This window comes from Chiloscyllium plagiosum, unplaced genomic scaffold (genome assembly GCF_037043375.1).
Source record: "Chiloscyllium plagiosum isolate Xiang-an unplaced genomic scaffold, Cpla_swu_hap1 HiC_scaffold_6, whole genome shotgun sequence".
Taxonomy (NCBI): Eukaryota; Metazoa; Chordata; class Chondrichthyes; order Orectolobiformes; family Hemiscylliidae; genus Chiloscyllium; species Chiloscyllium plagiosum.
The window spans coordinates 80113567-80138959 of record NW_028270144.1 but is presented as its reverse complement, the minus strand read 5'-3'; the positions used below and the strand labels follow the sequence as shown (position 1 = coordinate 80138959).

The 25393-nt window shown below is 39.4% G+C and overlaps 1 protein-coding gene across 7 annotated transcripts in view; it reads right to left on the bottom strand.

Annotated features, from left to right (window-relative positions):
• The window catches only part of LOC122550693 (glutamate receptor 4), a 252123-nt gene that overhangs the window by 165820 nt on the left and 60910 nt on the right, over positions 1 to 25393 (bottom strand). For all 7 annotated transcript variants that reach the window (XM_043691816.2, XM_087988145.1, XM_087988146.1 and 4 more), the window contains exons 4-6: positions 21590 to 21774; positions 10768 to 10821; positions 8947 to 9108 (exon numbers count right to left, since the gene is read on the bottom strand). In XM_043691816.2, the coding sequence (XP_043547751.1) occupies positions 8947 to 9108; positions 10768 to 10821; positions 21590 to 21774 (401 nt within the window). The remainder of the gene's footprint in view (positions 1 to 8946; positions 9109 to 10767; positions 10822 to 21589; positions 21775 to 25393) is intronic.

Here is a 25393-nt window from a genome sequence, read left to right as displayed (position 1 = left end):
CATTTGTCAGTCATTGATGTGCTGATTGGCATGTGATCAGACGAGTTCTCTCAGTACTTCTGTCTGTCACCACGTTACACACTCGCCCAATATTTGGTGCAATAAAATAAAAAAATCCACCTTTGATCATCTCAATAGATTGTACACCACCAAGATGGCTGGAGAATTTGATGCATTTTGTTCTTTTATGAATTTAAACTTGATTATAATTGACTACAGATGATTTTGAATATGAAGTTAGCTGAATGATTGGAGAGGGAAAGTCATGGCAAATGTTCGGACATGTAGAAGCTATCCAGTGGAGTGCAGTTTTATCTTTATCTGAACTAATAACCTAATTTTGGTTACAGAACGCAATTTCAAAAGTTGCATCTGACAAAACAGGGGAAGTATTACAAATGGTGAGGAGGATAGCGATAAACTTAAAGACGACATGGGCAGGCTGGCAAATGGGTAGATACTTGGCAGATGAAATTTAACCAGGATATGTATGAAGTAATATATTTTTGTCAGAAGGAGGAGAAGAAGCTATATCTAACAAAGTATAGAACAGCAAAGGTGGGTGCAGGAGCTGAGGGACCTGCGCACAAACCATTGAAAGTGACACGGCAGGTTGAGAAAGTGGTTAATTAGACAGTAGTTAGCATTGCTGTCTCATAGTGCCAGGGACCCAGGTTCAATTCCAGTCTTGGGTGACCTTCATGTTCTCCCTGTGTCTGCATGGGTTTCCATTGGGTGCTCTAGTTTCCTCCCACTGTCTGAGGATGTGCAGGTTAGATGGATTGGCCATGGGAAATGCGGGGTTACATGGAAAGGCCGGGGGGAGGGAGGGGCGGTGGATGTTGAATCTGGCTGGGATGCTCTTCGGAAGATCGGTGCAGACTCGATGGGCCAAATTGTCTCTTTCTATATTGTAGGAATTCTATGGCACAAAAACAATGCAGTTATGATGAACATTTCTAAATGGTGTGCTTAAATTCATATACATCACTGTATCTGATTCAGGGCACCACATTTCAGGAAGAATGTGAAGACGTTGCAGAGACATAGAGAATTTTTAGAAGAATAATTCCTGGTAGGAGTCACTTCAGAATTGTGGATAGCTTGACGAAGCCGCGATTGTTCTTCTTAGGGGAGGGAAAACAAAGATGAGATTTGATGGAGATATTCAAAATCTTGTGGGTTCTGGATAGACTAAATAGAAAAAAACTGTTCCCAGTGTTGGAAGGAAGTGTGAGGAACCAGAGTGAATAGATTCATTTAACTGCAAAAAGGACAAATGTAACATGAAGAAAAACAGTTTACACACAACACGTGGTTAGGATTTTGAATACTCCACCTGAAAGTAAAGTGCAAGTAGATTCAGAGATTTCAAGAGGGAATTGAATTATTACCTGAAGAGGAAAGTGCAGACCCAAGGGAAAAGGACAGGACAGCGGGTCGACCTGAACTGACCTTGCAGAAAGCTAACATGGACATGAAAAGCCAAATGGCCTCCTTCTGTGCTGTAACAATTCTATGATTCTTTTCCTTTGAATGAATTGGACCCAGCACAATCAGAAAACAACATCCGACTGACTGTGTGGAGTTTGCACATTCTCCCCGTGTCTGGGTGGGTTTCCTCCAGGTGCTCCGGTTTCCTCCCACAGTCACAAAGATGTGCGGGTTAGGTGAATTGGCCATGCTAAATTGCCCGTAGTGGTAGGTTAAAAGGGGTAAATGTAGGGGTATGGGTGGGTTGCACTTCGGCGGGTCGATGTGGACTTGTTGGGCCGAAGGGCCTGTTTCCACACTGTAAGTAATCTAATCTAAAATCTAATCTAAACATATTTGAAACAAAATTGAATAGTTAAACTGCATCCTCACTTTCTGTTAGACATCGTTGAGATCGATAAAAAACAATAAAGTTGACTGGAGAATGATAGGTGCATCTGGTCTGTTAGTAGTTTAAGTCTTTCATCCTAATGCCAATTTTCTTCAGCTGGCAAATTTGTTCTTCACAGCCAAATTTAAGCTTTCCTGTAGAGCAGAGCAGCTACTATGAATAATAAGATTTTCTGCCATTTTGTATTATAGCAAATAGCAGGAAGAATAAAAAAGTATACATCGTCTACATGATGAGAAATTGCAGAATTCTGGGATACAGAGGGATTGCGCATTCTCATACGTGAATCATAAAAGGTTAGTATGCAGGTATAGCAAATAATTAGGAAATAATTAGGAAAGCTAATAAGATTGTTATCATTTATCATAAAGGGAATGAAATATAGAAGTGACTGCATCTGGAATTGGTCAGTGTTGATCACCTTGTTTAAAGGAGGATGTACTTGTGTCGGAGACGTTACAGAGTAGGTTAATCAGCCTAATACCTGGAATGAGAGAGTTGTTTTGGGATGATAGGTTCGACAAACTAAACTCACGTCCACTGAATTTCTGAAGTGTTAGAGGTGACTAGGTGGATTTTTTTTCTTAAAGGGTCATGAACATTTTTTTAACCAGAAAGATAGTGGAAGAAGAGCCATTGAATTTTCATTTTAGGGCTGAGGTAGGCAGATCCTTGTTAAGGAAGAGGTGAAAGGTTGTCAGCAGTAGGCATAAATGTGGAGTTAAGACTACAATCAGATCAGCCATGATCTTATTGAATAGTGAGTAGGCTCGAGGGGCTGAATGGATGGTTTCGGTGGGCGGCACGGTGGCACAGTGGTTAGCACTGCTGCCTCACAGCGCCAGAGACCCGGGTTCAATTCCCGCTCAGGCGACTGACTGTGTGGAGTTTGCACGTTCTCCCTGTGTCTGCGTGGGTTTCCTTCGGGTGCTCCGGTTTCCTCCCACAGTCCAAAAATGTGCAGGTCAGATGAATTGGCCATGCTAAATTGCCCGTAGTGTTAGATAAGGGGTAAATGTAGGGGTATGGGTGGGTTACGCTTCGGCGGGTCGGTGTGGACTTGTTGGGCCGAAGGGCCTGTTTCCACACTGTAATGTAATCTAAAATCTAATCTAATCTTATACTTATAGAACCCATCGTGGAATAGATCATTTTCTTCAAATGAAAACACAAAGCTCACCGTTGGTAGCAATTTGTGTTTCTAGAAACTAACAGTGCATGTACATGATGGTTCACCAAACTGATCCGATTCAACGCTATGAAATAAGCTCAGTAACTCTAGAGGAGTAGAAGGAATAGAGAGTGTCAGATGAAGTACAATTGGAGGCTCTAAGCTCATGGCTCTCATTTTTTGCTTTTTATTATTTAACTCCTGATTCATGCACTCATTCAAATCATCATCCATAAACACACAATATTTCAGCACCTTGAGCAGTGAGCTGATAGAAGAGATCATCTTACCATTATCAAATGAGCAGTACATTGATTTGAAATGCAAACCGAGTTTGGTCTTTGGAACTGATCTCACTTACCACTTGATAGCCAATACACATTTAAACCTTAACAGAAGAAGCTCTCACCGCATCAGTTAAAACTGTCTTTTAAATCAGGGCAGTATGGAAACGTATGGAAGCAGTGGGGTCTTGGCTGCCAGCTGCAAGTGCCTGATATCACTCCCTTTTGGGAATAGATCGAGGATCTCAGAATAGAAACCCCAGCTGCTGGCCAATCAGAAATAGCTCCATTAAGTGTCAGCACTGTTGTGGAGGTAGTTGCTCCTGCCAGGATAGCACCCCATTCAAGGCCTAATAACAATGTGAAATTACAAGCTAGAGTAAGGAAGGGCCACAAGAAAGGAGAGAGGGGGATTAACAGCAAGGGCAAGGGAATGATTCTGTAGTCCATGATTACATTGTCAGCTCCTTTGATGAGGCACTGAGTGTTTCTGAAGGAGGGAAGATGCCTGGGTGTAAGTCAATAACTCTGTGAGTTTGTCATGTATTATGTAGCAAGTGCTGCACCTAACACCGGTGACTTAAGGTGACCCTTAAGTAGACATTAATTACAATAATTGCTCAATTAAAAGCTTTAACTGGACTTTATCGGGTTGGAGGCAGGAAGGGGGTGCAGTCCCCAAAAGCCATCATCCTGCCTGATTAAATGGCATCCTCACTCACCAAACTCATAAACACCAGACACTGCAACTTAAATTCGTCTTCACAAGGAATGTTCCAGTGACAGGGTTTAGGGAGATAGGGCAGTCATTGTTTTTACTTAGGAAGATAGGGCATGGACTGCTTCCTTAAGTGAGGAGTGCAGATCAGTATGAACATTGTTCGATCAGTGAACATCAGCACATTTGGCCTAATATTGGAGAGAAGGTTAGGGAGAAAGCAGGTGGAGGTGGTTGGGTTAAAATCCGGGAACGTTCTCCCTAACAGTACTGTGGGTGTATCCACATCCAAGGACTGCAACCATTCAAGGAGGGAGGTCCACCAGCTTCCCAATTAGGGATGGCCAATAAATTGCCCATAAGTGCCACCCTTGTCAGAAACTCCCAAATCCCATGAAACACTTAAAAGAAAACCTGGCACTACCATTTATTAAGTTTTAATTTGTCTTTAATTCCCTTTTGCTTAAAAAGAGAAAAATGCTGTTTTCTCTGACTATATAGCATTCCTCGTGCATAAGACTTGGTAGCTTTCGCAGAGAAGTAGTTTGTAAAGCATTCTTGAGGATCATTACACAGCACATTGTAGGAAATGACAGGATGAGAATGTCATCAGAGTCATCAAGTCAGTTCTTTGCAGACATCAAATACCATCTGCTCCATCATGAACTTAGTCTCTTGAGGGCAAATCCTATATTGAATGTGGTGGGCACATTTTTCTCAAAATTGTCTCTAACAACAATTGCTCACAAACAATCAATGATATTCAATTCAAACTTGCAACTATTTCAGAAAGAAAAGAAAGGGTTTTCAAAACAGTTAGATACAGAAACATCAACTGAGAATACTGCCATTCTACGCAGATCGGTAACGCATAAAGACTGAGATTTGGTTCTTTAACACTTCTTTTGAGCTATTCTTCCACTCAAATGGCATTCACTGCGAGGACACTGGCACACCTAGGTGTACCCACCACAAGAATGTAGGTCACAGAGACAGTAACATCACATCAATGTGTAAAGCTGATTTGATAGCAGGGCTACTAGTCTATTACCAGGCTCTGCACTCCAATATGGCCATTTTGTCAAGTTGCACTGTGATTTCTACTAGCTCTTTTTATATTTGTAGATGTGTTTAAAGTAGTTGCAGTGTACAGGGAGTCATTTGGAATATGTTGAAGGACTTTGTCTTCAAGGATTCGATATAAACCATTTGGTCTAAAGCAAGAAACTTTGCATGTATACTTGAACTACAGCATGATAGGGAGCTGACATAAAGAGGAACAGGTTTCTGGAAGTGGGGGGGAAACAGGAGCCACAAGGGCCCTGGACAGGAAGCCATTTTCACCCCAGGTGTTCGGGAACAATTTTCCAACCTGAACCTCAATGAAGAACCATGTAACAGAGATCTGCATTTACTAAGGAGTTCCTCCAGGAAGTCTGTTATTAAATAAAATTGTGTGAGAATGCCATTGCTTGTAGCAATGAAAGTGATCATGGCCATGAATGTGTATGCAAATAGGTCTTTCCCAGCTGCAGCAGGTGTTATTTGGAAAATCTGCTAGTTTGTTATTCACTAGTGATTTTTGAGAAGGTTTATAGCTCAGGTTGATGATAAGTATATAAGTTAGCTTGCTGAGCTGGAAGGTTTGTTTTCAGGTATTTTGTCACCATGACTAGGGAACATCATCAGTGAGAGTCTCTGGTGAAGCGCTGGTGATATGTCCCACCTCACTATTTATAGGTCTTGGTTTCATAAGGTGGGTGATGTCATTTCCAGTTCTTTTCTTCAAGGGAACGTGGATGGGATCTAAAACCCTTTGGTTAATGATGGAGTTCTGGTTAGAATGCCATGCCTCTAAGATTTTGCCTGTCCCAGGATGTGGGTGTTGTCCCAGTCAAAGTGGTGTCTTCCTTTGTCTTTATGTATGGAAACGAGTGATAGTGGGTCGTGTCTTTTGGTGGCTAGTTAATGTTTGTGTATCCTGGTGGCAAGTTTCCTGTTTATTTGTCCAATGTAGTGTTTTATTTTTACAGTTCTTGCATGGTATCTTGTAAATAATGTTAGATTTGCTGGGAGTATCTAATGGATCCTTTCGGTTCATTAGTTGCTGTTTAGGTGTGTTGGTAGGTTTGTGCACTACCATGATGGCAAGGGGTCAGAGTAATCTGGAAGTCATTTCTGATATGTCTTTGATGTAAGATAATGTGGCTATAATTTTTGGTTGCGTTGTGTCTGCTTGTTTGGGTTTGTTTCTGAGGAATCGGTGGATTGTGTTTATTGGCTGTCCTTTTTCTTGAAAACTGTGTATCGATAGAAGAGGATGAAATAATGGTCTCTTTTGATGTTACAGCCCTTTTCACATCAATTAACATCGACCTGGCCAAAGAAACACTGGCATCACTACTAGGAAAACCAGGATCACAAACACCAGACAGCACCAACTTCATTAGCAAAGACAACATCCTCAAGCAAGTGGACCTGTGCCTCACCACCCACTTCACATTCAATAACAAAACCTACAAAACAAGTTATTACTGCGGTAGCAGTAATGCAGAGGTGTGGACAAGCTGCCCTCCCGTCTATCCAACCCAAACTTTGGGTCCGCTACGTGGCTGACACCTTTGTCATCACAAAACTGAACAAATTAGATGAAACATACAACACCATCAACAAAATCCTGACAGACGTAAAATTCACAAAAGAGGAGGAGAGTAACAACAGACTCCCATTCCTAGACGTGACGGTTGAACGTAGAGTTAATGGAGAGCTTCAAACCAGCATCTACAGAAAAACAACAAACACACACCAAATACTTAACTTCAGAAGCAATCGTCCCAGCTCCCTCAAATGGAGCAAGACATTATGTCAATGAACTACATCACACTGCAACACCTAAGAACTACAATGAGCAGAAGAAAAATATCCATACAATGCTTTCAAGAAAAACGGGTACCCAATAAACACAAACCGCCAATTCCTCAGAAACAAACCCAAACAAGCAGACACAACACAACCAAAAACTATAGCCACATTAACTTATATCAAAGACATATCAGAAATGACTTCCAGATTACTCAGGCCCCTTGGCATCATGGTAGCGCACAAACCTACCAACACAATTAAACAGTGAATAATGAGCCTAAAGCATCCATTAGGTACTACCAACAAAACTAATGTCATTTACAAGATACCATGCAAGAACTGTAAAAAAAAAACTACATTGGACAAACAAGCAGGAAACTTGCCTCCAAGATATGTGAGAACCAACTAGCCACCAAAAGACACAACTCACTATCACTAGTTTCCATAAATACAGACAAAGGGGGACACCACTTTGAAGGGGACAACGCACACATCTTAGGACAGGCGAAACAAAGACTCTCACTGATGATGTTACCTAGTCATGGTGACAAAATGTCTGAAAACAAACATTCCAGCTCAACGAGCTAGCTAACATACTTGTTATTCACTATTATAGAAGAGAGATCACTGAGAGTCTGTACACAGAGACAGCAGAACATATTTCATGCTCATTTGCCAGAGAAGTTGCCATTTACTTCACGCTTCCCAATCGCAGCGTGTTGTTGAATGTAAACATACTGTTTTGAAAGGCAGCTCCGAGTTGTATCATACCTGGATTCCATCCTTCATCATCCATTTGGTGTGTGATCAGCTCACCCAGCTTAAATTGCAAATCAATGCTGGGTATCCTGGAAGCTGTTATGATGCTTTAATCATGTTACAGGCTACAGCAGCATCTGCACTGGAGCTAACACACCAAACCAAAGCAAAGCAATGTATGATTGTTAAGTAATACAATCTCTCCTTTAAATGATTTATTTCCAGATTTTGATGTGCAACCCATACAGACGTGGGCAGCGTGCATATAAACGAAGCTGAGCTGTCACACAAAATGGGAAAGTAAACTATTGGGGTACTTAAGCAATACTTTCATTGCCTGCACCTGACTGGACAAACCTTGCAGTACTCCGCAAAACAGATGTTAAAACAAGCGTTGGTTTACTGCACGCTACGCAGCCTTACCATCAGCAGGTAACAACCCATGTCTCCAGCTGTACTGCAAACAGATGCAGGGACCCTGAAGGGCTGGCAACCATTGTCATCCTCTCTCAGGACTCTCCATGAATGATTCATCCAACTGCAAATCCAGTAAACATAACCCGAATTCCTCTTTACCAATATTACTGTATTCTTCTGTTTTGCCTCCATGTCAGCATAATTTGCAGGGTAACTTTGAGCATTGAATGCACCTCACACAATGTACCTCTCCTTTAATAGGTGCAGGCTAACTTTAACAGATGTTGTTCCCTTCTGATTTAGCATCCACTGCTTAGGTGTGCAGCCAGTCAACTACATAGTTAATGCTTGCTGCAGGCTCCAATCATTTAATTTGGTAAGCAACAGACATTTTGCGCTAACTAACTTGGGGAATTTCCAATTCCTATAACCATTTCAATAGCCTATCCAATTTTGTAAGCAAATTTCTGATCATGAAGAAAAGATTTCTGCACAATTTTCTTCAATGAAATTGGTCACAAGACTGGTGAGAGCGTATTATAGGGATCCGTAGTGATATTTTACATTTTTCATCTTTTTTAACCTTTTCTTAACTAACGTAGTAGAAAAGATATACTTACTGAATAATTTTAAAAATCATTACTGCCTTTCAATAATTGGATCAACATTTAATACATGCCCATGACATTCTTCTATTCTATTTTAATATAATCTTTAATCCATTTGAAATAAAATGAATAATACCAGCTAGAACAGAACCATATGAAGATGATCAACAATAATGCATTGATATTTCTAGACTACAAAATCACTATTTTTACTGCTGTCATCTGAAATGTCAAAGTTTTACCTTCAACTGAGCATTGTCAGTTCCAGGAAATTCTCTCTGATCCAACTTCTTCCAACGCTGCATGAATTTAGTAACAACAGGTCTGTTGTAATCCACGATTTGGAATCCTGTTACATTTGCTCCTCCATGCATAAATCTATCCAGCGATATATCCTTGAATCCCTGCAATCACATTAGCAATCATCATGTAGTTATGGTTCAATCCATCTCTCGTCATCAGTCACACTCCACTTACCCTGTGGTGGTATGTAATCGACTCTAAACCTAAAACTGGGTGGAAACTAAACTTTGAATGGCATTAGTTAGTGAGTATTTTTCAATAAAATCACCATTTGTTTGACTGAGCTAATGAAAACCTTGCTCATAAGCTGAATTTAGACCAGTCTCTGGATTGTAGCATTAAGTTTTGATTGTTTGAAGATCTAAAATATGACTATTTTCCACCACATAATGCAAGAATTTTTAAATGTTTTCAGCTTTGCCAGGAGAACAACGTTCACATCCTTTTGGACTGATCCTGTCATCAAAGTGATCTCATAATAGGGATTTGCTGGGCAGTAGCCAGGATTGGGAACTCTGGACCATTTCCCTTCCTCGAGAGCAGATCTCCGCACTCACTTCTGAAACTAGAACAGAAATTGTTGGCGAAACTCGGCAAGTCTGGCAGTATCTGTGGGAAGACAGCAGAGTTAACATTGAGTCCGGTGTTCTGATGAAGAGTCACCAGACTCGAAACATCAACTCTGCTTTCTTCCCATAGATGCTGCCAGACCTGCTGAGTTTCACCAGCAATTTCTGTTATAGATTCACATCTTCAGCAGTTCTATGTTTTATTTTAGTGGCACTCACTTCTGCCTATGTCAAAATCAGCTATGTCAATACAAAGGATTGAATCCAAGATATTGCTGTTCTGTATGGCTTACATGATCACTGATAACCCACTAAGAAATCTGGGAAATGTTTAGTTCAAGTGTATAAATAAAATAATAAAACCTTAACATTTCAGAACAGGAAACCACTTTGCCCATTGTGTCTGAGCCGATTCTTTGTTAGAATAATCTCCCTCTTCCCATTCAACTTGAATCTTTCTCCTTAAATATTTTGCAAAGGTTTGTTTAAAAGATGTTGAAAAGAGTATTTTCGGTTTAGACATAGTCTATGATAACACACTCCATGTTCAAGATACAGTATTTCCATATTAGCTGTGACAAAGTTTTCCAGAATTGTAAAAAAAATCACATTAGCTCTCAATTTATTTTTCTTTGCTTGAGTATTTCAATTTGCTTCTCATAATGAGCATATCTCACTCTGGCATGATCACTACAAATGGCATTCTCTTTGCCTTTAATTTCCTTTCTAAAATGGGGTACCTAAACTATACAAAATGTTGTAAACATGGTCTAACTAATGTTTTGTACAAATGCATCATTTATTCAGTATTGTGATCACCTTTTACCTTATTTTAGAAAGCCCCAAAAATCTGTTGGCATACTCATGGTTTTACCTAACAGCACTCACACTGAACAAATTTTACATTTGAAACTTTAATTTCCTTTTTCCACCCTTCTATATTTATCATCAAGTATATCCTCCTTTTCCTTGTTTCACCTCCCAACATGTTTGACCTATCACTTATTCACTTTATAGTGGACAATAAGTAACTTGTAAATATCAAAAGCACTAATTAACTTTGGAGAACTCCTCCCTCCACTTACTCTGTGGTGGAATGTAATCGACTCTAAACCTAAAACTGGGTGGAAACTAAACTTTGAAAATGTAACTAGATATAATGGAAGATTTAGATAATAATCTTGTACTTACCAAGTTGGCCAAGACATAGTGGTATCCTCTGACATGCTTCCCGACACTTACAATCTGAACGAAAAAAGAAATGTTCATAACATTACTTAGAGTCATAAAGGAACAGTCCAATATACCTTTTAACTATTAATGAAAGTCAATGACTTAACAATATAGCTTTATTCAGATAAAACAGTGACATGTTTAATGTCAAACATTCCAGCATCCTCAGGATTGAGGCATATGTTTACTAAAGAACACAGTACCTGATTTCGTTACCCTCCAAGAAATTATTGAAATGCTATTCAAGTCAATAAGGGTCTCAAACTACCTGAATCAATGTAATGCCTTGGCTTGAGAACCTCAAATTCTTCTTTAAATGAGTGGGTCACCAGTTATATTGACACTTTTCTGGCCTACAGACATATGTCTATAGACTGTTGAATTTATTCTTACATATTTCATATACTGATCATTTCAATGAGATTTGCAAGCCCCAACCTTAAATTTTTGGCCTCTGTTCTGAATAAGATTGCATGATGCATTCTATAAATACCATGAGAATAGAGTCTGCTTTGGATCCCATTAATGTTTTATCCATTGAATTAAATACAGATTTTCCAAGTGTTATTCACTTCAGTCAAAAAACCTGACCTGTACTTTCATATTATTTTTGAAAATTAACACAGCTCCATTTCTTTCAATGGATTTACAATTTGTCGCTCTTGTTGATAATAATTGTCACAGTGACTATTCTGCAATGTTGATGGCTTTGCTAATTATATTTGGATATAATTTTAATGTGATATTGATCATTTTCTTTGTCAATGCATCCATTAATATTCCACTGTCAGTTTGTGTGCCTGACTTGTAGGGAGAAGGGAGAGACAGAGATGTAGGGAACAGTGCTGCAGTATGGAATAGTTAGTCTCAGCTGTTCTTCTCTGGTGATCTTCTGATGCATATGAAACATGCCCAGCAGGGGAAATTAGAACACAAAAAATAAAGGAAAGCTGAACAATTTGTAGTAATACTTCATCTATAAAACAATGATTGTCTCTGTAGAAGGAGCTGTACAGATTAGTGCATTCATCACACAACTGCAAAAATGATCCTTTTCACTGTTTCTGATACTCTGGGGAAAAGAGAATATTTTTCACAAATAATTAGATTTGCAGGAAAATGTATAGTGAAGCCTGCTTCAAATGTAATCAATTGTTTTTTTCTCCCAGTTTGTAAAATTAAAAAAGTATAATTTAAAAATGAGGAGGAAAAAGTACTTTGGTATTTTATAATTATTAAACTTGCAAGGAAAACAGATGGGAAAGTAAAAATAATACAGTTAGGATAATCAGAATGCATATCAAGGATGATATCATCCCAACAGTAGCATGTTAAAGCCAACACCACAGTGAAGGACAAATATCTTCTGATCAAAATTCTGGAACCCTGAGTGCAGAAAAACAGGACTTAGACCTATAAACTTTCCCTCTCTTATATCCTGCTCCAGGTACTATGCAAATGATAGAGGAAACCTTGCACTGGTACACCTTTGCTAATAAAATGCTAATGGCATTCCAGAGCAACACCTTTCAGATCCATTAGAAGGAGGTGGGTCTGAAGCCTGATGTGATATTAGTGCTGATCTGGAAATATTCTGCCTCATTCTGGATCCCTCATTTGTATCATTTACCAATGCCAGTTTATGTCTCTTGAATTGCTGGCCATTTTATTATTCAGGGCACCCGCATGACAATACAACCTACTTTGTGCACACACGTGCTGCCTGCTACAAGTGAAGCAAAGCTGGTTTAATGTTTGGGGGAAGCTTAACTTTCCTCTAACTCTGACTCCTGTGTAATGTTAAGACAGGGCAGGACCCCCTCTGTTAGAATTTATCAATCAGGCCAGAAAGGAGAGGAAAACCAATTTGAAAATGACGCAACACAACCAGGGCTGCACTAATTCCTTGCCAAAAGTAGGAGGGAGCTTTAACCTAACATAGACAGCGCAAACTAACAGGATCCAATCTACTACCTGGTTTACAATTATTGACCTGAAAAATTATGTAAAATGTAGTGGGATGTAAAACAATCTGATCCCGTCCATTTCCTGCATGTTAAAAGCATCCTTATAGTGTTGAACTTTCAATTTGTAGAATTTCTCAGGTTATAGATTTCATTTTTTGCTTTTGATAAATGAACTACAAAAAGTAGCATATTCACTTTGTTCATGAGTTGAATTTATTCTTCAGTTGTTTATTTGCAATAATTACTGGAATCAGATCTTGTTGCAACATCAGTGAAATCCAACAATGCTGCAATAACACAGCTTCAGGTCAGGATTATGTTCCAATGTGACAGCAAAAGTATTTAAAGGAAACAGAGGACTAACATAAAGTGTGTTTATGATCTCAATATGCCCCTGCAGTGTTTTGTAATCAATGAAGCACTTCTGAATTAAAGGAAATGTAGGAAGCACCACTGCAACCCATAGGCTAAGGAAACGCCCACAAACAGCAAAGTCGTTTTAATTAAAACAAGTGATCTGTTTTGAGATGTAGGTTGAAGGATAAATGTTCACCAGGATGCTGGGAGCACTTCCTTGCTTTTATTTGAAGAGAGCCTCAGAATCTTTTACATCCACCTGAAAGGCTAGGCATCATAATCTAAAAGTTGCAACCCTGAAGTTGCAATCTAGATTTCGTTTCAAATCTCTCGATCAGGGCTTAAACTCATAATCTTTCGATTCAGAGGAAAATTCTATCAGTGTCGTATTGAGGAGAACAGGAAATTTTGAATGGACCTCTTTAATGTTAATGTTGATTTCACTCTGCACCTTCTTGGCAGCTATAACCCTGAATCCTGCATTCTGTTCTATTACCCTGAGGCATTTGTATAGTATGATCTGCCTGTAAAGCACATAAGATAACATTTTTCACTTTACCTCAGTACACTTGACAGTAATATATCAAATTGGATAATATTATTTCATACACAGTTCAAAGTTCCAACCATGTTGTTATAGTGACCACTGACTAAATAGGTCAATCTTGAGTGGGATTGTCTTTCTTTATCAGTAAAATGATACATGTAAACAAGTGAAAAAGATGGCAATAATTCCTTGGTATGACCAGCCATGTCTGGTGCTTAGTACTTTGGTTAGTAAGTGCTGGCAGTGAGGAAATGTCAAATAGTTAGGAGGTCTTTCATTATCTTGTCTGCCTGTAATCTTAGTTCAAGCTGAGTAACAAAATTGGCCTAGAAACTCTGCTGTAGTTATGTAGGAGACCAAGTTAACATCGGCGGAAGCAGAATCCAAATGATTTAACTATTGTAACAGGACCCATAGAACCCCAACAGTGTGAAAGTACGCCATTCGGTCCATCAAGTCCACACCGACCCTCCAAAAAGCATCCTGATCAGACCCACCACCCCTACCATATCCTTGTAATCCTGCATTTCCCATAGGTAACCTGCCTAGCCTGCATATCTGTGGATACTATGGGCAACTTAGCACAGCCAATCCACCAAACCTGCACATCTTTGGACTGTGGGAGGAAATTGGAGGAAACCCACGCAGACATGGGTAGAATGTATAAACTCCACTCCGACAGTAACCTGAGGCTGGAATCGAACCCGTGTCCCTAGCGCTGTGAAGCAGCAGTGTTAAACACTGAGCCATCGTGTGGAAGAATGAGCCTAATAAGAAAAAGCTGCTCATGTCAATGGAAAATAGAAATCAAATGGAAAAAATGGAATGAACATGGGTAGAAAAGAATCCCCAAAGTAATAAAACATACTGAAAAAATTAAGGATACCAACCGGTAAATAAGCTAGCTCGAAATCATATTGTTATAGTCGATGTCCTATGTAATAAATAATAATTTGTCTGAAACTCTGTTCATATTACAAGTCACAGTCAGAGTTTTATTGTTACTTGTTTCTGCCATATGCTGTCTTTTGCCTAAAGGGAGGATTTTTGTGGATTAAATTGTTCTGCATTATTAGTTCAAAATGGGTTCCTAGTGGATTTTACACCATCCTCCATTTTCTTTTCCAATAGGAATTAAAGTTAGTGAAATTGAAAACCAAGAGAGATATAGCACAGATTGCCAATTCATGATTGCCTACTCTATATTAGCGGATAAAAAAGTAAAATCACCAGTAACATCAAGCAAAGTACAACCACATATTAGGTTTGGCGAAATTTTGAAATAAAGTTCTCAACACAAGGGATCTAATCAGTGCTGACAGGCAGCCGAACACACATCTGTGTCCGATTTCCAGGATGTCTGTTCTCAGAAGGGACAATGAATTCAGTCAGAGGAAGCCTCTTATCAACTTTGGCAATGCAGCCTAATCCTTTGAATGATATCATCTTTTTTTGTGCATCGCAGTTTAATTCCTTTTACCATTGCAGTGGCAAACAAGCTATTATTGCACACAATTAGAAAGCATGCCTGGTTGTGCAGCAAGGCCCTGAAATTAAGATGCATCTCATGATCAGCAGATGCTCATTCAGCTTTAATGAATTCACAATAAACAGAAAATGTTTTCATTCAGCAGAATTTGCTATCTCACTGGCAAGCTTTATGTTTGGAATCACTCCAAAATACAAAGAGCTGATTTACTTGCTCTTTCATTTTCTTTTCATCCATTTAGCAACTTGCTTACAAGCATCCATAATTCAGTTTATCATAGTACAAAATATTTTTTTAATGGATTCTGCACTGGTGGCTCTTTAGCTTATGGCAACACTGGTCACATATTTCCCTTGCTCATCTCAGTTTTTTTTTCTAATGAGTCACATACAATTTCTATCAAAAAATGCAGAATAGTCAACTTTGTTGTTTTTCTGACTTTTAGAGACATAAATTAACAAAACAGTATGTTTCTATCAATCTGGTAGGTGTTTACTGGGTCCAATGTCCCCTAAATGCTTTAAAGTTAACCAGCTCAGTTAACTAATTACTTTGAAGAAGAGTCAATGGATATGAAATACTAACTGCTTTCTCTCCACAGATGCTACCAGACCTGCTGAGTTTCTCCAGCACTTTCAGTTGTTGTGTCAGATTTTCAGCATCCAAAGTTCTTTGTTTTATTATATACATCTTCAACTTCTTATGTGCAAGTCCAGACAATACAGAAGAATGAATAGCTATCATTACGTATTCTTTCAGTGGTCATTACTCTTCATACGCACATGTATTAATAAGAACAAAAGCATTACATAATGAGGATGATTCTTGTTTTCAGATATGTTGCATTGTTGTGTAACATTGGCTTAAGTGATATCAAGCTGTAGCAATATAGCATTAGCAATAAAAGTGGCAGAGTAACTGCTAATGCTTGATTTCTTTTGTTTTTAAATAAAACACAGAGTTAATAAAAGCAGACGTTTTAGCACAGTAGAAATTAAGAGTGTAGGATAAAAAAACATGGAGTCGGACTTTCTGAGGATCAGCGTTTTTCTCACTCCTTTTTATGTATGAAAGAGCTGTGCATTTCTGAAAGGAGATTGTGATCAGTGTTCATTCAGTAATGTAGAGCTGTAGTTCCTTAAGACAGTTCTCCATTTGGACAGAAGCTTGCCATCTTTTCACAACAGTCAGCTGTCACTTGCTGAAAAGTAAAATGTCCATATTCACAGACAGCCATTTTGACAGCTGCTGTTAAAAGGTTATACAGGGCCATGGTGAGGGCGCACCCTGAGTATAGTGTGCAGTTTTGATCTCCTAGTCTGAGGAAGGACACACTTCCTGTTGAGGGAGTCCAGCGAAGGTTCACCAGACTGATTCCCGGGATGGCAGGACTGACATATGAGGAAAGACTGGATCAACTGGGCTTGTACTCACTGAAATTAAAAAAATTTAGGGGGGAATCTCATAGAAACATTTAAAATCTTGATGGGATTGAACAGACTAGATGTGGGAAGAATGTTCCTAATGTTGGGGAAGTCCAGAACTAGGGGTTACAGTCTAAAAATAAGGGGTAAGCCATTCAGGACTGAGATGAGAGATTTCTTTACTCCGAGAGTTGTGAACCTGTGGACTTCTCTCGCACAGGAAGCTGTTGGGGCCAGTTTGTTAGATACATTCAAGAGGGAGCTGAATGTGGCCCCTGTGGCTAAAGGGATTAAGTAGTATGGAGAGAAAGTGGAGTGGGATACTGAGATTGTATGATCAGCCATGAACATATTGAATGGTGGTGTGGGCTCGAAGGGCCGAATGGCCTACTCCTATACCTATTTTCTATGTTTCTAAGTAAGTATGCAAGTGAGAGTTTGGGATGCCAGGAGCTAGTGTGCCAGATGGGTATAATACAAGGTGGGCAGGTATGTGATGAAGCGTTTGGTTTTGGTGACAGGGGGGTAGGTCATGATGAGGCCCATAGGTGCTTGGGATGGGTGAGATAAGAGAAGTTGTGTCCTTGGGTTTGAATTGGAGACAGCAGGGGTATCTGGTCCAGAGCAGGAAAGTGATGGTGTGGGTCTAGGAGTGGGGGAAGGCAGTTTCAGTTGGGTCTGGACACCCAGATGTGGGAAATATATTTTTAAAAAAAGGCCCCAGAGTAGTCAGTTTATTTTGTGTTGGTGGGATGGGGGTGAAGGCAGTTTTGATTCCTGACAATGTAGGGGTTGTCAGTGGCTGGGTGTGTTGGTGTGGTTCTAAAGTGCCAGGGTGAAAAGGGATGCCAGCTCCATACTGTGTTGGTATCTGGGACAGGTATTTTTGTGGGTATGAGAGGCAAGTTAGGGGATCAGTTTAATAATTCCGCAGGAGTCAGACTGCATATTTAAAAGCCTAACTTTTCCTGGGTCATAATTCACTTAACTTTAATGGCACCATTTGAATTTGTCAATTTAAATGGAGGCTTTCAGAGGGTTCCAGAAGTAGGGGAATTGTTCAGAAGAATCTTCAATTTCAGATTCCATTACAATGGAGATTCCATCAACTTTCATTTACACGTCAGAAACACTACACTCTGACCATTGGAAAATTGGGCATGATTTCAAAATGAAAGGCACAATATAATCATGGTGGTGTCTTGCAGTATTTAAGGTCTCACATGTAAAGCACTTTACAAGCAAGACTTGCAAAGTGAAAACAAAACTCCTGTAGCATGGTGATAGAGTCACAGAGTCATAGAGATGTACAACATGGAAACAGACCCTTTGGTCCAACCCGTCCATGCCAACCAGATATCCCAACCCAATCTAGTCCCACCTGCCAGCACCCGGCCCATATCCCTCCAAACCCTTCCTATTCATATACCCATCCAAATGCCTCTTAAATATTGCAAATATACCAGCCTCCACCACTTCCTCTGGTAGCTCATTCCATACACGTACCACACTCTGTGTAAAAAAAGTTGCCCCTTAGGTCTCTTTTATATCTTTCCCCTCTCACCCTAATCCTATGCCCTCTAGTTCTGGACTCCCCAACCACAGGGAAAAGACTTTGTCTATTTACCCTATCCATGCCCCTCATAATTTTGTAAACCTCTATAAGGTTAGGATTCCGAACAAAATCTGTGCTAACAAATGATCTCAAACAGAAGTAGATCTGAAATATTTAAATTGGACAATCAATGGGATAGGATATGGTTAGATATACTGAAACAAGTCAAATTTTCAAAGGAAACAATGCACTATTAGGCATGTGGTTGAGAAATATCATCTAGTATATTATGTCCTCTTTTCTTATGAGATCTCAGCAAACTTCACAGCTGCCAACACCATTCTACTCTGATGCAGCTACTCTGCTGTCAATGGGAGTGCCCTAACTTGGTCTCAGTGTCGCCTATTCAGAAATGGATTCTCTTCCTATTGCTCATACTGTTAGATCTAGATTGCTCTGAAGATTTATCCTTCATTCATGAAGTGCATCGTCAGGATATCATCCACAGAAACAGAATTGATTCAAGAACAAAATCAACAACTCCAGAGTTCCACCAGTTATTTTGATTAACTACATACCACAACCCACAATACCTCCTTACCTCCTGAGGCGGTGAGGGCATATCCGTGGGTAGGTCGATGGTGGACCTTCCTGCTGCACTGCCAATTGAGACGTTAAAGTGTTAAAGACCTTAAAAGGTCTGAGCCCACTGCTGCCCTGGTTAACCCTGCTGCTCTGTGATGTTCACAATAGCGTTGATCCCGAGAGCAATTTGTCAACTTGGGGTGGGTTGGCGGGTTCCCATGATCAAAGACAACCCAGTGTCCAAATCGAGGAATGGAGATCAGGCAAGAAGGTGCCTGCTAGGAGCTACCCTCTCCCGTTACAGCTGACCCATTTCCCCTTGTCCTATCTTTGTTTGTGCACGTTGCCAATAAAAGACTCCATGTGTTGTACTGATACAGTGTTCTGACTCTGCCTGGCTGTTTAGTCTACTGTGTCAGGAATTGCAACTTGAAAATCTAAGACTGATGGATTCTCTTGCATCAGCAACCGTGGCCTCCGCAGTGGCTCAACCTTCCTAGAAAAGGCAGCAGAGGTCTCTCAGTGGATCTCTAACCAATACACAAGACACCAGATTCTGTCCTCGATATCTAATATCCAGTCCAGCATGACCCGTAGTTTCCTGGAACTAAGTCTTCAGTCTCTATTATAAAGTTCATACATTTATCATTGCTCGATCCTGTCCCTGGTCATTGTGTGGGTTGAAGCTTGACTTTTTTATATCATAATATTTCATTTGATAGCTTCCATTCTCTCCAGACCAGCCTCTCACCTTTAACATTCTGCAAATTTTAGTTCATTCAAAAGCCAGCTGCCCATACTACACCTCACATAAAATCCTTAAAGCCTGTGGACCCTGATCAAAATTAGTTTCCCATGTTCCCAACTCCATAAATATATAATTCTTATGCTTCTCTTGAAATCCTTCTCTATCTGTCACCTCCCCAAGCTCTAGATCCACTCATTGTTACAATTCATATAAATGACTTTGAAGAAAGTGCCAATTTTATGGTAGCTAAATTTGCTAATGACAAAAATTATGTTAGAAAACAGATTGTGAAGAGAGCATAAGGAGGCTGAGTGAATGGAAAATGTCTGGTAAATAGAATATCATGAGAAGTTGACCACTTTGGCAGGAAGAGCAAAAAGGCAGCATTATTTAAATGATGAGGGATTGCAGAGGGGTCTGGGTATCCTGGGGTATGAATCAGAAAAAGTTAGTGTGCAGGTCGCAATCAATTAGGAGATTTAATAGAATGTCATTCTTTATTATGAGCGGAATTGAATGCGAGGAGGTAGTTACGTTTCACTTGCAAGGACACTGGTAAGATTTGTATACAGTACTGAACTCCATTTAAGGACAGAAAATGCACTGGAAGCTGTTCAAAGCTTACTGGAATAATATCTAGAATGGGCAAGTTGTCTGATGAGGAAGGATGGACAATCAAGGCTCATGTCCACTGAGATTCAGAAGAGTAAAAGGTGACCTGATTGAAACATAAGATCTTGAGGGGTTGTGACCGGGGAGATGGGAAGAGGAGGTTTCTTCTTGCGGGGAGAATCTAGAACTAAGGATCACTGTTTAAAAATCAATGGTCACCCATTCAAGGAGAGTTTTTGTTTATACAGCAAAGGATTGCAAGTCTTAGAAACCCTTCCTCAAAACGGGGTGGAAGCAGAGGCCTTGAATATACTTAAGGTCAAGGTGGATAGATTCTTGATCAGGAAATAGGTGAGAGGTCATCATTGGCTGGATGTAGAAAAATCTACCATCTGCTTGAATGATGTGCCAATCTAGAAAGACCAAGATCCCTGCTATGTTTGTATGCTCCTCATCGTGAGCTCTCCATTCCTCCAATTTCTTCTGCTTTTCCTCCCTAACCTCTACCCATTTGACAGCCATGTCTCCATGAGGAAAATCCCCACATTCTAGAATTCCACCCACCTCCCCTTCCCTGGAAATTGTGAGGGCTTTTATTGATGGCTTAAACCAATATCAATATATTCAAAGTGAAAATCACTCAATTTTTATTAATCTGAGGTAAAACAAACAAATCATCAGGTTAAAGAATTGAAATTTACATTTGGCAAAAAGATCAATTCTACTGCAAAAAGGGGACCTTTCTTCAAATAGTTACAAAAGGTTCTCGTCATCATATCACCTAACTGCAGCATTGCAGTAGCAGATAGGTCTGCATGAAATACCCAAAGGTCTGAATGTTTGACACTGTCATATCCCAGTCTAATATGTCTGGAAATAGAATGTATTCACTGTTGTAGTCAGACTGTCAGCAGTGTCACGAAATTTTCCTGTGTAGTAATATTTAAGACTGTCCACTGATTGATGCATGGCAGCATCTTATCAAATTGGGTTAACATTCAATACTTGCACATTAATTGGAAGCAGAATGCTTTTGTAAAAGTGCATATATTACCTGGTGAAAGGAAGCTGCTCAAAAATTGTTTAAATATGACAGGCACCTTAAATTTAATGAGGTGGCAATTGATATTCACAGATGTACTTAGAACAGATAGAAAGATAACGTCACAACTCAATTTATTCTGCTTCGGTAGATACTCAGTGACCTTTTCATTTTTTCAAAATATGAACATCCTTTCTTCTGCACAATTCCACAGTATTCTCAATAGATTGATCAATTCTGTTCTTATTTTAGTTTTGGTTTTGATGTTGAAGTCCTGCTCCAATCTCAAAAATTTATGTACAGAAATTTATGTCTCAAAAAATATGCACAGAAGGTGTGATTAATTTTCCAAATAAGACTTTATTTTCGGCAAAAAGCAATTCTTAAGTATTTACATAGTGGAGTTTAGCCGACGAATGCATGATTGATATTGATTTGAAATTAATGGCATTACCTGCTCCATAATGTTATGTAGTCTCTCCACTTCGCAATCCACGACAAATCTCTTTTCCTGTTTTCGTTCCAGGTCTTCTAGTAGACGTCGGTAACTAGCATCATTGAAATTCTCTATGCAGATAGCACTGACTTGCCAGCCATTCTGGCCTGCTTTTTCCATAATTGACTGCAGTATGGAATAACCTGCAATGGGTCATAAAACAAACTTAAAGGAAAATGCAGTTTCAGTGGATGGCTCATTGCAAAGTTTAAACATAGCTAAATAACTGTAATCTCTTTTGTCTTAAGATGAATTGTTGTTCATTACAATCTTTGAGGTCATCAAAATAAGGAAAAAAATGTATCACCTTCAGAAATGCTCAAATATGTCATTTGTTCAGTTCAGTTCATCCAATGCCACATGGAATAACAATGGACAGGATAATCTGCACATATGCATTTAGCCTGTGGACATCATTGTTTGTTAGGAAGTTAAGATGGCGGCCTTTGTGGTGGGGTGGGGGGGGGTGTATGTGGTGGTTATTGAGAGCTGACCCTGTCAATTCCCTTCTGAAAAAAGTAGAAAACATAATAGTCACACAATTCTCCTGCTGTTTGCTTGACCTGGAACTGGTGAAGCTCACTTAATAAGAGCTGGCAAGTTTCAATTCTTTATCTTCTTTCAACCAGTCAATTTCTGTACACAACAGTGAGATTGTGACTCAAAAAGCTTTGACTTGCAGTAGATTTTACCAGTCACTTTGAAACAGTGGCATAGTTTCATGCAAAGTGAAACGTAATAAAGTCTGTATTTTCATATTTTTAACAATGATGTTAAAAAGGTTAAAACAATAAATCATTTCATAAATAATAAACTATCCTTAAAAATTTAAATCTGTCTTGAAGAGTGACTGAGAGAAGCTGTATTTTTTAATAAAATGCAAGAAAGTTGTGGATTACACTGGTATGCAAATAATAGATGAAGAGTCATTTTAGGAAGGTCAGGAATTGTAAATGTCAATCAAATTACTTCAGCAATAGATGTTCTGGTTGACTAGATTTGCGTGTCTGTGAAGGACCTTGACGTGTTTTTGTAATATTATTTACAAATACGTGTTTATGTTCTCTTTACAAAAAAATGCTCGAGAAAATATTGTCGTTTTCAGAAATAGCATAAAGCATATTATAGATGGTTCTGCATCAGCCTCAGGCAAGTCAAACCTTTGACATATTATTTGCACAGTAGACTGCACTGGTTCTCAGAAACAACACATTGCAGCAGCATCAAACTCACTAGGAACTGGAGACGCTGAAAACTGGTCTTTTAGTAAGAATTTATTTATCACCGATCCAGAAAGACCGAGGATTTGTTTATGGTAAAGTCTTAAGATTTCCGAACCCTACCTTTACACACAAATTAATACTCCGCCATGCATATGGAAGAATCAGAATGTGTTTCAGTGAGTTCAACTAAATAGAGTACCAAGGAATTCATTTGAATCTGTTAAAATGATCACTCCTAGTAGTGAACAATAATGTTAATCCCTTTGTCTTTCTTTTTGAGCTGATCACTAATGAAGTGGTCTTGTGTTACTGTTCAGATGACTCAAAATATAATGATTTACTTTTGACCTCTTTATCTTTATGTTTGGCTGATGCTCCTAAGGTTAGGAGGTTAAGGGGTGACCTTATAGAGATTTATAAAATCTTGAGGAGCATAGTTAAGGTGAATTTCAAAGGTCTTTTTCCAAGGGTTGGGGAGTTCAAACCTAGAGGGCATAATTTTAACAGTGACTGGAGAAAGATTTAAAAGGGACCTGACCAGGGTGGTTCGTATGTGAAATGAACAGCCAGATGAAGTAGTGGACACAGCTATGGTTACAACATTTAAAAGATATTTGGATGGGTGCATGAATAAGAAAGGTTTAAAAGGATATGGGCCAAGGGCAAGCAAATGAGACTGGTTTAATTGGGGAAACTTGGTTGGCATGGACAGGTTGGACCAACGGGTCTGTTTCCATGCTGTATAACTCTATGAACTACACCAGGATACTTTTCTATGATATCAGTCACTGTCTAAAGTAACCATTCTTCATGTGTTAACTTATGCAATGAGCAGAGTTTTTAAACAGGGAAACATCATAAAATCCAAGCATAATTCTATTATCACCTGTCTCACAGAGCCAAGCACACACACACAGACACACCCACACTCAAGTTCTAGAAGAAATAATTGAGCAGTCACCAATTGTAAGAGTGCTGGTTAATGTTTAGTTTGGGTGCTAAGATAAATTATGATATTTCTACTGGGATTTGCTAACTGAGTATAGACTGAAAATGAAACAGAGCCATCTAGGTCTGTACGATGTTGTGGCACAGCTGACAATTATTTTTTGTCAGGCCTGGTAAGGTGTTTTAAGAGGTAAATTTGTCCAATTTCAAAAAAGAAATGTATGCACTATTGTTCTTTTGATGCAAGAATGGACAAAAAGTAGTTAAGGTAATTGAAGTACTTCCTGGTTTCCAGTTCATTTTTGTTGTCACATTAATGTATCACTGATATACTTAATCTTAAAATCTGCCCATATTTTAGATGCCAGATCTCTCAGAAAGTGGTATGATTCACACTTGCCACATTCTGCCCGTATTTTTGTTCTGTCAGCAGTCTTTTCTATACTTACTAAGCATTTCAATACACCTTGCTCTTTTTTTGAACTTTAACACATTAGTGTTTCAGTTTCCACCATCTGATGAATGTGCTCTGTTCTTCAAACGCTGACATTTTAAGTATTGACTACATGCACATGCATGAACAGTGTCTTCTAACAATTAACGCTTTGTATAAATGTTCACTTAAAGGAGTGGGGAAAGAATGGAGTAATGATCCTTTCCAAGATAAGAAATCATACTCTGGTCAGAATTCCTCATCTCCACAGCAGGAATGCATTGTCCACACTTCACTAGGTGTGTCCACTGATCACAAACTTGTCCTGAGCCAAGAAAAACCAGACATTCTTCTGAAACCTCAGTATTCGGAATTACTTTCTGGGCCAGAGTGTTACCCAACCCTTACAAACATTGACTAAGGAAACTTGGAGAGCTCCTCAGAGAGGTCAAGTATTGACAAAGGAATACTTAGTTTCACACAGCTGAAGTGGGACCAGAGGTTGTCACCTCAGAATAAAGGGGCGTTAATTTAAGACTGAAAATAAGGAGTGATTTCTTTTCTCAGAAGGTTAAGAGTCTTTGGAACTCCTTCCCATAGACAGCTGTGGGGTCAAGTCCTTGTGTACATTCAATGCCAAGATAGAAAGATTCTTAAGTCAGTAGAGGCATGAAGGGTTCTGGGAAAAAGGGCAGAAAAGGGGACATAAAGAATGTCGGATCGGGCATGATCCATTCGAATGGTTGAGCAGGCTTGAGGGACCGAATGGCCTACTCCTGTTCCTATTAGTATTACGGTTCAGTGAGGCTGAATAGGAACAAAGTTATTTTTATAGGAATTTGAAGTGTTACTGCATCATATTTGGAGCCACTAGATGTTTGGCAATCCAGATCTGGCCACCTCCCACCATTTTGGTTGCCAAAGAGCACTGCACATTCATTGCCCATTCATTGATCATGCAGTAATCATAGCAAATCAAGACTGTCCCCAGGCATGGCAGCAAAGTGTAGCCCATTGACTTTGAAAGTGGTAACTTTTTTGCACAGAGGCAGTAAGGCATCAGTCCTGATGACAATAACCCACCTCATTTCCAAGGCCTCCTGCAGGTCCTGAAGATCCTACCAGTATTTCAAGTACAGACAGGGATTAAGAAGTAGC